Source organism: Pecten maximus, chromosome 16 (assembly GCF_902652985.1).
Source record: "Pecten maximus chromosome 16, xPecMax1.1, whole genome shotgun sequence".
Lineage (NCBI taxonomy): Eukaryota > Metazoa > Mollusca > Bivalvia > Pectinida > Pectinidae > Pecten > Pecten maximus.
The window spans coordinates 23877622-23891071 of record NC_047030.1 but is presented as its reverse complement, the minus strand read 5'-3'; the positions used below and the strand labels follow the sequence as shown (position 1 = coordinate 23891071).

General features: G+C 38.8%; 1 protein-coding gene across 1 annotated transcript; it reads left to right on the top strand.

Annotated features, from left to right (window-relative positions):
* Window positions 1-12176: 12176 nt before the first annotated feature.
* On the top strand, window positions 12177-13004 carry LOC117344707 (sialidase-like). Its single transcript, XM_033907536.1, has one exon. The coding sequence runs from the start codon at window positions 12177-12179 to the stop codon at window positions 13002-13004; it is 828 nt and encodes a 275-aa protein (XP_033763427.1).
* Window positions 13005-13450: the final 446 nt, after the last annotated feature.

Sequence of the window (13450 nt, the reverse complement as noted above, 5' to 3'; positions counted from 1 at the left end):
CACTGACTCTGATGTCAGTGTTGTGTTATCATTTACTCTGATGTCAGTGTTGTGTTACCATTGACCCTGATGTCAGTGTTGTGTTACCATTGACCCTGATGTCTGTGTTGTGTTACCATTGACCCTGATGTCAGTGTTGTGTTACCATTGACTGATATCAGTGTTGTGTTACCATTGACTCTGATGTCAGTGTTGTGTTACCATTGACCCTGATGTTTGTGTTGTGTTACCATTGACCCTGATGTCAGTGTTGTGTTACCTTTGACCCTGATGTCGGTGTTGTGTTACCATTGACTCTGATGTCAGTGTTGTGTTACCATTGACTGATGTCAGTGTTGTGTTACCATTGACCCTGATGTCAGTGTTGTGTTACCATTGACTGATGTCGGTGTTGTGTTACCATTGATTGATGTCAGTGTTGTGTTACCATTGACTGATGTCAGTGTTGTGTTACCATTGACTGATGTCAGTGTTGTGTTACCATTGACTGATGTCAGTGTTGTGTTACCATTGACCCTTGATGTCAGTGTTGTGTTACCATTGACCCTGATGTCAGTGTTACCATTGACCCTGATGTTGATGTTGTGTTACCATTGACTCTGATGTCAGTGTTGTGTTACCATTGACTCTGATGTCAGTGTTGTGTTACCATTGACTCTGATGTCAGTGTTGTGTTACCATTGACTGATGTCGGTGTTGTGTTACCATTGACTCTAATGTCAGTGTTGTATTACCTTTGACCCTGATGTCGGTGTTGTGTTACCATTGACTGATGTCAGTGTTGTGTTACCATTGACCCTGATGTCAGTGTTGTGTTACCATTGACTCTGATGTCGGTGTTGTGTTACCATTGACTCTGATGTTTGTGTTGTGTTACCATTGACTGATGTCAGTGTTGTGTTACCATTGACTGATGTCTGTGTTGTGTTACCATTGACTCTGATGTCAGTGTTGTGTTACCATTGACTGATGTCAGTGTTGTGTTACCATTGACTGATGTCAGTGTTGTGTTACCATTGACTGATGTCAGTGTTGTGTTACCATTGACTGATATCAGTGTTGTGTTACCATTGACCCTGATGTCTGTGTTGTGTTACCATTGACCCTGATGTCAGTGTTGTGTTACCATTGACCCTGATGTCAGTGTTGTGTTACCATTGACCCTGATGTCAGTGTTGTGTTACCATTGACTGATGTCAGTGTTGTGTTACCATTGACCCTGATGTCAGTGTTGTGTTACCATTGACTGATGTCAGTGTTGTGTTACCATTGACTGATGTCAGTGTTGTGCTACCATTGACTGATGTCGGTGTTGTGTTACCATTGACCCTGATGTCAGTGTTGTGTTACTATTGACCCTGATGTCAGTGTTGTGTTACCATTGACTCTGATGTCAGTGTTGTGTTACCATTGACTGATATCAGTGTTGTGTTACCATTGACTCTGATGTCAGTGTTGTGTTATCATTTACTCTGATGTCAGTGTTGTGTTACCATTGACCCTGATGTTTGTGTTGTGTTACCATTGACCCTGATGTCAGTGTTGTGTTACCTTTGACCCTGATGTCGGTGTTGTGTTACCATTGACTCTGATGTCAGTGTTGTGTTACCATTGACTGATGTCAGTGTTGTGTTACCATTGACCCTGATGTCAGTGTTGTGTTACCTTTGACTGATGTCAGTGTTGTGTTACCATTGACTCTGATGTCAGTGTTGTGTTACCTTTGACCCTGATGTCAGTGTGTTACCATTGACTCTGATGTCAGTGTTGTGTTACCATTGACTGATGTCAGTGTTGTGTTACCATTGACCCTGATGTCAGTGTTGTGTTACCATTGACTCTGATGTCAGTGTTGTGTTACCATTGACCCTGATGTCAGTGTTGTGTTACCTTTGACTGATGTCAGTGTTGTGTTACCATTGACTGATGTCAGTGTTGTGTTACCTTTGACCCTGATGTCAGTGTGTTACCATTGACTCTGATGTCAGTGTTGTGTTACCATTGACTGATGTCAGGGTTGTGTTACCATTGACTCTGGTGTTGATGTTGTGTTACCTTTGACCCTGATGTCAGTGTGTTACCATTGACTCTGATGTCAGTGTTGTGTTACCATTGACCCTGATGTCAGGGTTGTGTTACCATTGACTCTGGTGTTGATGTTGTGTTACCATTGACCCTGATGTTGATGTTGTGTTTCCACACTTTCCTGTCATTAATCCATCCAGGAGCTATGGCAAACTGAATAAATCTTGCAAGTGGATGAAATTTTGGGGGGAAACGATGACATTCTAAATGGTGCTTTGATTAAACCACAAAAAACGACATTTTCCTATTGTGAGTGGTGATATTTTCAAAATAAAGGTGCATGTCCGCGGCCATCCCTAAGTTGGGAAAAGGAAGATTTCACTATAAAAATGGAATTTACCTGTGAAATACAAAATAAATATACATTTAGCATTCTACAACTGTACCAGAAGATGGGAGATGTATGGTGTTGACTACCAGCTATGTATGACTGAAATCTAACTTTTATTAAGATACCTTGAGAGTGTAGAACTTGTGATAAGTATACTGATTTGAAGATTTTATAATAAAAGAAATTAACAATGCCTTTTGTCCTCTATTTCATTGTCAGCATCACGAAGCTACCACAAACTTGTGTAATGATGAAGGTAAACATTAAATAGATTCACCACAGGCACCAGCTGTTAGTGTTTCTAAACACATATGTACCTGGTAACCATGGTTTCACATGATTCACTGTGATCATGTTTTACATTTTTTTTACTGTATTGACTATGTCAACATCCTAAAAAGACTTGTTTGTAACTTTCATTGTCTCTTATCACTTGTGACAGTAAATTACAGCCATATAGCTACATTGTGCAGTGAATTCGCTGTCTAAGGGATGATAAGGATGCAGAATAATACTAGATATTTTGTACCCAGTTACGAAAGAAAAAATAGTTTAATAAAATAGATGTCCTTTGATAGGCTCAAGGGGATAGCTTTGGGAGGTTTTGATATTATTTTCCCAAAGAAGACAATCTATTCATGTTGTTTCACGGAGAAGTATTAGTATCCGCCCATCATCAGTTAAGGATCTGGCTTCAGCACACAGAACTCAAACATGAGTTATCTCCCCTGTGACGTGTTCGGGCTGTTGACGAACACGCTGTCTCCCCATCTGACATATACTGTGCTGTTGACAGATTCTATCTCACTAGAGAAGTCTTCTGTCGGAACTGACATGACCTAAGAAGAGAGTTAATTCCCTTATTCAAAATAAGATGGTTTTCTCCCCAATCTCCCGTTTGCCTAGCAAATTGAGTTGTCTCCCTTACCCGTGTTTTATCTTCTTTTCAACCCGGTTGTTCACCCCCATTCACTACTCCTATACGTATATGAGGTCTTATTCCACCTGATTACATTGGTGGATATCGTTACATGACAGCCTGTCAAAAGTTTCCTGTCGTGTAAACCTCTAATATTATTGGAGTACCCCATTCACCTGATATTTTAACTGTTAACCGACATTTACTAAGAAACATGGTTATCCCCTCTACCTTATATTTTACTGTTTTGTGGACCGATATTAACTAATAACATGGTTATATCCTTAACCCGATATTTCAATCGTTTTCTTTAACCGATAGTATACCTAACGGCAGTTATCTCCCCATAAATATTTTCTGTCCGCCTCTTTCGGAATACCTCGCCTTCGTCTACTTCTAGTTTCGTAGAAAATAACGAGAGGTTCCGATTGCGTTCGCCTTACAGATACTGTTATCTCCCCTACCTGGCTTCTTGGTATACATGTAACATTTTTGATGACTTTTTAACGACACAGGGTAAAATATTAATTATTTATTTATCATTTTTGTACCATTGTAGTCCCATTATTCATGAAGCATGCCGACAAGGTAATTTAAGGTACATGGAGCATGGGGTTGGATAACGTCGCCTGTATTGATCAGATCTCCTCTTTCTTAAATTAAATCAAAATGGCTCCTTTTGGGATCAAACGACATTATCACCAGGTAAATCTTATTCAGAAGTGCGATTTTCCTCCATATCTGTAAATCACGTGCCTGTATTTTAAGTAGATTAACTGGTTAGATATTGACATGCTGTTCCACGACATCACCAGGTTCAGTTCCGTTATCTAACCATTAAAACACAAATATTTCCACCTGTCTGAGGTTTTATAGCTCGGCTGGCACGAAAGGGCTTCCGATATTCGTCTGTGAGGTTTTCAACTATTTCTTTGAAATTTCTACATAGCGAATAGCATAGGATCGCGATATTTGGTCAATAGATTAGATTAGAACTTAATCACATGGACTTTTAGGCACGAATCCCCAACCAATAGTCCATGACGCACATATTTTATTACCGTGGGTTGGGAATTCCTGCCAGTCCCCCTGAACGTTATCGAAAGAAAATAATATTTTATACCGATAGTGCATTAAATTGTGTTGATGGCAAACGTGTGTTTTAAGCTCTATAACATTCTTTTCTAAAGCCAGGATACACTAGTGTATATAATTATTATTTTACCAGTATATATATTTTGTTGGGAGTGCTTATACAGTTCCATCCTATAGCCTTGGCCTGATTTAACAGTTATAAGGATAAACCGATTTACACAGCTTAATCGAAGGAATTCGTTAATACAACCACGATACGTGATACTTTCGCATGCTATACGTCATCAGTGTTGTGTTTCTTGAATTGTCTAAAGGTCACAAAGTCAACTTAGAATTTAGGTCATAATGGACTATGCGACATCGCTTTAATTTCCTCTCGAAAATGTCAATAAGATAAAGGTTATTATGTAATAATCTGATAAGTAACTAGCTACTAGCTAATCATCATGTTCGTGATCTCAGAAGATCATGGTCATTCTAAAATTGATGAATTAATTATAATCACAGAAGGTCAAGGTCACTCAGGATTTACGGACTAATTATAGTCACAGAAGGTCAAGGTCATCTTAAGATTGATGGACTAATCAGAATCTCATCAGGTCAAGATCATCTTAAGATTGAAGGACTAATTATAATCACAGAAGGTCAAGGTCAAGGCTATCCCAAGATTGACGGACTAATTATAATCTCATCAGGTCAAGGTCATTTAGATTCATGGAATTAATATGATTTCTGAAGTCAAAGTCATTTTAAGATTGAAGGACCATATTGTTATGATCTCACAAGGCCATGGTCACTTTTAGATTTGACGAAATAAATACACAGGTCAAGGTCACAACAGCCAGGAATCATGATATCATGTGACTTATGCATTTTTAGTAATCTATTAATTCATTTATTAATTTATTTATTTAGTCGTTTACCAAAACGTAGAAACCAAATGTGATACGTGTATATTGATTTATATATTCCAAGTCAATTGCATAATACGCGGGAGTCTTAACCTTGGTGTTGTTTACATCGGCGTGTACATTAAATACGGGTCTAATTACCGGCCATACTCTCAGGTAGAAATACTACACTAGTGGCCCCACGTAAAGAATCGATCACGTAGGGTGAGTTTAGTACGTCTCCTCTCCCCACCATATCCTTATCATTTCTATCACAGAGTCAGACACGGGCTCCTCACCTGACGTCATACGCGCCATGGCAACTGATGTTTCCATGGAAGTCTGCCGATGGTATCGACAGAATCTCTGGTGTGTTGTCCTACCAGAGAGCTTGTGTAATGTATAATATTTGGAAAATTAGAGTGGGAAAAATAGACAGTGTCGTGTACATTGTTATGAAATATAACATGATATTTTATCGAGTTGGTTATTGATATTATGAGGGATCCGCATTAAATACCGAAAGGCCGGCGACAGCGTGCTAGTTAGTGGACTGCATGGTCATTTTTACTACTTCGGACAATATATATATATATACCATCGGACTCAATCCAGAATAATATATCAATGATAAAGAGTTTCCGAAAAATGAGTCGTATATCATATAACAGTAATTGAATAATCATCATGGGTATCCGGACTACTGAATCGTATATCAGCAACACGTCCCCTGATACATGCTTGTCTTGAGAAATGAATCGTATAGCAATGCCCACTTGATTTATGTTTGTCCGAACTGCTGAATCATGCATCGGTAACACGCCCGATTTATACATGTTTGTCCGGATTACTGAATCATGCATCGGTAACAGGCCCGATTTATACATGTTTGTCCGGATTACTGAATCATGCATCGGTAATACGCCCGATTTATACATGTTTGTCCGGATTACTGAATCATGCATCGGTAACACGACCGATTTATACATGATTGTCCGGATTACTGAATCATGCATCAGTAACACGCCCGATTTATACATGTTTGTCCGGATTACTGAATCATGCATCGGTAATACGCCCGATTTATACATGTTTGTCCGGATTACTGAATCATGCATCAGTAACACGCCCGATTTATACATGTTTGTCCGGATTACTGAACCATGCATCGGTAACAGGCCCGATTTATACATGTTTGTCCGGATTACTGAATCATGCATCGGTAACACGCCCGATTTATATATGTTTGTCCGGATTACTGAATCATGCATTGGTAACACGCCCGATTTATATATGTTTGTCCGGATTACTGAATCATGCATCGGTAACACGCCCGATTTATATATGTTTGTCCGGATTACTGAATCATGCATTAGTAACACGCCCGATTTATACATGTTTGTCCGGATTACTGAATCATGCATCAGTAACACGCCCGATTCATATATGTTTGTGCGGATTTCTGAATCATGCATCAGTAACACGCCCGATTTATACATGTTTGTCCGGATTACTGAATCATGCATCAATGTATTGCTGAATCATACAGTTGGAGTTATATATGATTCTGAAACGAAATCCCAAACTAACGAATGTACCGGCATTGTATGTCCGGAATAATGAGGCTTACATCAATAGAGGAAATGGAAGCAACTCTCTTCTAGTCATAAATAACAGAATTTCAACCAAGTTTGGTCTGGAGCATCCTTTGCTGAAGAGGAACCATTTTATTTTATTTAGGAGGAAGTGGAATAAATTTTGCAGAAGTGGTGACTACCCTGGTTCTGAAACGAAATTCCCTAACCCCCAATCTTGCACACACTAGGGATAATTGTCATTATTATCTCAATTCAACCTACTACGGAGGCATGTCCGCTGAATTTGAAAATTTGAGTAATGTGGTCGTCATGGAAAAAAATATGTCGGAGTTCTGTTTTCATTGTTGTCAATACGGCCGCTGTATATTGCGTTACATGAAAACCCATTCTCCAGATACATGTATGTTGTCAGCTTGGTGACACTACCTGCATTATTTCAGATAATAGGCCCACTGAAACGATATTGTACATTCCAAGCCCCACCCCACCCCTACTTCATGGACTGTGAGCGTTTGAAATCTTGTACTTTTCTGTCCAAAAAGTGATAACAAATTTTCTATAACTTCTAACCCAAATAGCCCGTTTGCTTACATTCATCTTATGTTCATATTCATACTAATTTCGGTTCATCGCCTTATAACCCGAAACGGCACTACTAGGTTTATATAGAGAAATTGCAGCGCAAATATAAATTGGTGTGACGTATCCCAATGAAATTTGAGTTTTCCTGATTATGTAATGAAAGAAATCCGGAATAACGAATCTTCTTTACAACTGTGATATATTAATGTGGTTCGTTCAAGTCCGAGATTCCTAATGATCTAGTGACGGAAATTCGGAATAACGAATCTTCTTTACAACTGTGATATATTAATGTGGTTCGTTCAAGTCCGAGATTCCTAATGATCTAGTGACAGAAATCCGGAATAACGAATCTTCTTTACAACTGTGATATATTAATGTGGTTCGTTCAAGTCCGAGATTCCTAATGATCTAGTGACAGAAATCCGGAATAACGAATTTACTTTATTATTGTAATATATTAATGTGGCTCATTCCTAGTTATTTAGTGACAGAAATCCGGAATAACGAATTTACTTTACTGATATAATACGAAAGTATATTAATGTGGCTCGTTCAAATCCGAGTTTTCCTTATTATTTAGTGACAGAAATCCGGAATAACGAATTTACTTTATTATTGTAATATATTAATGTGGCTCATTCCTTATTATTTAGTGACAGAAATCCGGAATAACGAATCTACTTTACTGTTGTAATATATGAATGTGGCTCATTCCTAGTTATTTAGTGACAGAAATCCGGAATAACGAATTTACTTTACTGATATAATACGAAAGTATATTAATGTGGCTCGTTCAAATCCGAGTTTTCCTTATTATTTAGTGACAGAAATCCGGAATAACGAATTTACTTTATTATTGTAATATATTAATGTGGCTCATTCCTTATTATTTAGTGACAGAAATCCGGAATAACGAATCTACTTTACTGTTGTAATATATGAATGTGGCTCATGTTTTGTCATATGGATGTAATATACAGATCGTTATTGAAGTGACTAAGTGAAAGAAACTTTATCGTGACTGTATATCGGCAAAACTACACCAAATTACAAGTGACATAACGAAACATTACACATATATTTACATGTATTATTACAGTTATAATGATTATATAATGTTGACAAATATTGACCAAACTTTTCACCAAAAACGATAACTCGCTTAATTCGAACACTCGGATAACTCGAAGTTTTTTCGTGGTCCCGTCGACTTCGAGTTAACGAAGTTCCACTGTATTTACGCACTAAGGGTGTTTATTGATGTGAATACAAGTTTTATTAGTTTCTTATTAATGTCATGTATCCGGACTAAGAAGTATAATTTATTTATGTGTTTTTTTATGATGGTTAATAAGACTTCCTTATTGATATCTGGAGTTCGGATTAACGAAACGCCTTCTATCATTTAATACACAGGAGGGAGATTCGTGATGTAAATCGATATATATGTTTTTTTCTTTCGATATAATCTATATTTTATAAACGTTAGCAACCTAATGCTGAAATATAATGGTCCTATCAAATATTGGAAGAAATTCAAAACCATCAAATATTTAAATTGGTCATTCTGTCAATATACATTGGACATTGACGTCAGCAGAACTGTAGAATTAGTCAGGATCGATGACCAGTTGTTGACAATTTTGCCACAGAACGACAAGCCACCAAACGATCTAAATCATACAGTACTTAAAGAGGTCTAAGTAGTCCTCGATATAGATCTGCTCCTGTAATGGACAATGTTCCAGACACATACATAACGTTAACGTCGTGGCAGATTTATTTGTCACGTTCGTCTGACTAATTGTGGCGATCATAATGTGTAAGCGTTATCGAGGGGTTTTCCACTTGACATGAAGCACTTCTCTGAACCAACACTGGACGCAGAAAACTTCCATTGCCAAAGGTCAACCAAAATTGTTAATAATAATCCCCTTCCCCTCCCAGGGGACCGAGGGTTGAGGCCAAAAGGGGGCAAATTCCCTGATTTCAAAAATCCTCTTTTCAGGACCCAAATACGGTAGAATCAAATACTCTTCATTGATGGGAGGGTCTAAGAAGCCAAAATGTCCTCTGGCCCTGACGTGGTAGACACGGTGCCAGGGCCAGAGGACATTCCGGCTATCTTAGGGGCTGATGGACGGTTAAAAAGGGTCAAATTGAAATTTCAAAAATCTTCTTTCCGATATCCAAATACAATGTATAGTAAATTCAAATACTCTTATCAGGTTGACGGATTTTAAGGTGCTTTTCCAGAATTGTGAATTTCATGACCCTGGGGTCTCACGTTTACCCCCTGGGGAGGGGGTTAAAGTTAATTATAGCTTATATAGGGAAATCACACTTTTTGACTGTTTGATTTTTGTTGGAATTCATTCTAACTTGGTTGAAATTATCAGTATCGGATAACAGTTTGATGGTTTGCACATGTTGGTCCTGACTGACCCCCAGAGGCTGATGGTCGGGGTCTAAAAGGGTCTAATTAACCCAAATACTTCAAAACTCAGGTGACTGTTAAGGCCCATGGGCCTCTTGTTCCGAAAGGTGATACCTTGGGATGGAATTTCTATCCGCTCATCTTAAAATATTAAATGTTTAAATTTTAGTGGCGCAATGGATAACGCGCTCGCCTCTCATCATAACAGCCGGGTTTCAATTCTGATGTCCAGAAGCGAAAATATGTAGATTTACATGACCGACCATGTGGTAATTTATTTAGCGGGTATATGTTTTTCCTGATATTTTAAGGTTCATTCTATTCCATCAGGGACAACCAATTGAAAGATACGGTACTTCATTTTTGTCGCGTAAAATGAATAAAGTTTAATTAAAACACGTTTAGAGATATCTATAACCTGCTTTTATGTATATACTTACTAACATTTACGAAAATATACCAGTAGGTTATTGTTTAAACTCCACAGGTTTTAATATTGTAGAAATAAACTACTATGGTGTTATATTCGTCAGAAACTCGACATGTAAACTAAAATCAATAATCATTTCAAGACAGGCCTAAGCTAAATTTAAAGATGCTGAATCCTTATATTTGATATAGGAGAGTCGTAGCTTGTCAGCAGCTGAGATGAGCCAGGTATTTATCAATTAACCCCAGAATATGCTTTTATGTTAAAACAATCCTAAATTGGTACACAACAGGAACTAGTATATAATTATGTTATCCCAGTGGGGTCCTGGCAGCCACCGTCGAACGACCCTTATTGGATCTCTGTTAGAACGATCTTTTATCTGCTTTCTTCTTCCTCTAAATCATTTGAAAACAAGAGGAACTTACATAGATCTTAGAAAGATCCATCAAGAACTCGCTGAGAAATAGTATTAATAAACTCAAACTTATACAAGAGGAATATAGGTGAAATTCAAGAAATACCCACGAAGAACATTCTGAGAGATAGTTATCACAAACTTTAACTGACAAAATTCAAAACGGCTGCCTGTTGGCCATCTTATTTTCTAATCAATCTCGAAATGGAACATTCACAACTGGGGGCCGAGGAGAACCTACATGTGACATTTTAGAAAGATCCTTTAACATTTTGACAAATAGAGAATTCCAAATGAATTTCAAGCAATATCGATGAGGAACTCTCTGAGAAATAGCGATAACATACTTCAACGGTCAAAATTCAAAATGGCCGCCTGTCGGTCATCTTGTTTTCGATTTGTCTTAAAATGGAACATGCGCAACTTGGTATCAGACGGACCGGAAGAGCGATTTGAAAATTGGATAAAAAAGATAAGTCATCTAATTAAAAAACTTTAAAAATGTTCTGAATTAAAAACAATCCACATTTTAATGCCTCTTGATTGTACTTCACTGCAATAACGGTTTATAGATTAACAGCATACATAGTTAACAGTACAATTTCAACCGAGCACCACGCCACAAATACATGTACATAAATACCATTTGAATAGTTGCACTGGCACCCGGACAGAAAAATCAATTTTATATTTTGAACAATTGTATGAGCGACGTGTTGTCCCGTATCGACCAGCAATATTAAGTGAAAATCACACACACACGTAAGTCTAGAACGACAGACAAACGACAAGTCGAGATATCGAACGCCAGGCATCGTATTGGCCTTCCTTGCTGATCCACATTGGGCTTCGACTAGCATGTTAGCGATTATTGTCAATGCAGTATAAAAGATGTTTAAAATCATACCGCCGGCTTACAACAACAGGCGTTCCTGCAATAGCTTAAGAGTTCATGTCTAAATTCGCAAAACTGATAAACTCCTATTTCATTCACAATGCGTCAATAGTATTAGTATCAGAAACATGAGATAGAACCTGATACCCCCACAGACGTTATCAGTTGGTACAATCCTAATGTACGCCTTCCGACGCCAGCAAAAGACACGATGGAAATTTACCAAGATGCAATTGACGGAACCCGCCATAGGGTTTTATGAAATCCTAGTAACCGTCCTTAAGACGTTTACAGATGACACAATACACGTATGATGACAACATGTTCTAACAGTGATGGATTTCTAATGTCCCATCATGCAGCTTCATTTCAAATATGCTAAATAGTACAAGCATGTTATAACACTCACAATACTTTAGGCGCCAGTAAATGATACAGTTAAACCATGTACATATTCTTATATGTTGAATAATTTAGGACTAAGAGCCCTCAGATGTTAGTACATGGTACAACCCCCACAACCCCTCAGATGTTAGTACATGGTACAACCCCTACAACCCCTCAGATGTTAGTACATGTTACAGCCCCCACAACCCCTCAGATGTTAGTACATGGTACAACCCCCACAACCCCTCAGATGTTAGTACATGGTACAACCTCCACAACCCCTCAGATGTTAGCACATGGTACAACCTCCATAACCCCTAAGATGTTAGTACAAGGTACAACCTCCATAACCCCTAAGATGTTAGCACATGGTACAACCCCCACAACCCCTCAGATGTTATCACATGGTACAACCTCCATAACCCCTAAGATGTTAGTACATGGTACAACCTCCATAACCCCTAAGATGTTAGTACATGGTACAACCCCCATAACCCCTAAGATGTTAGCACATGGTACAACCCCCACAACCCCTCAGATGTTAGCACATGGTACAACCTCAATAACCCCTAAGATGTTAGTACATGGTACAACCCCCACAACCCCTCAGATGTTAGTACATGGTACAACCTCCACAACCCCTCAGATGTTAGTACATGGTACAACCCCCACAACCCCTAAGATGTTAGTACATGGTACAACCTCCACAACCCCTCAGATGTTAGTACAAGGTACAACCTCCATAACCCCTAAGATGTTAGCACATGGTACAACCCCCACAACCCCTCAGATGTTAGCACATGGTACAACCTCCATAACCCCTAAGATGTTAGTACATGGTACAACCCCAACAACCCCTCAGATGTTAGTACATGGTACAATCTCCACAACCCCCTCAGATGTTAGCACATGGTACAACCCCCACAACCCCTAAGATGTAAGTACATGGTACAACCTCCACAACCCCTCAGATGTTAGTACAAGGTACAACCTCCATAACCCCTAAGATGTTAGTACATGGTACGACCCCCACAACCCCTCAGATGTTAGCACATGGTACAACCTCCATAACCCCTAAGATGTTAGTACATGGTACAACCCCCACAACTCCTCAGATGTTAGTACATGGTACAACCCCCCAGATGTTAGTACATGGTACAACCCCCCAGATGTTAGTACATGGTACAACCCCCAGATGTTAGTACATGGTACAACCCCCACAACCCCTCAGATGTTAGTACATGGTACAACCCCCACAACCCCTCAGATGTTAGTACATGGTACAACCCCCCAGATGTTAGTACATGGTACAACCCCCACAACCCCTCAGATGTTAGTACATGGTACAACCCCCACAACCCCTCAGATGTTAGTACATGG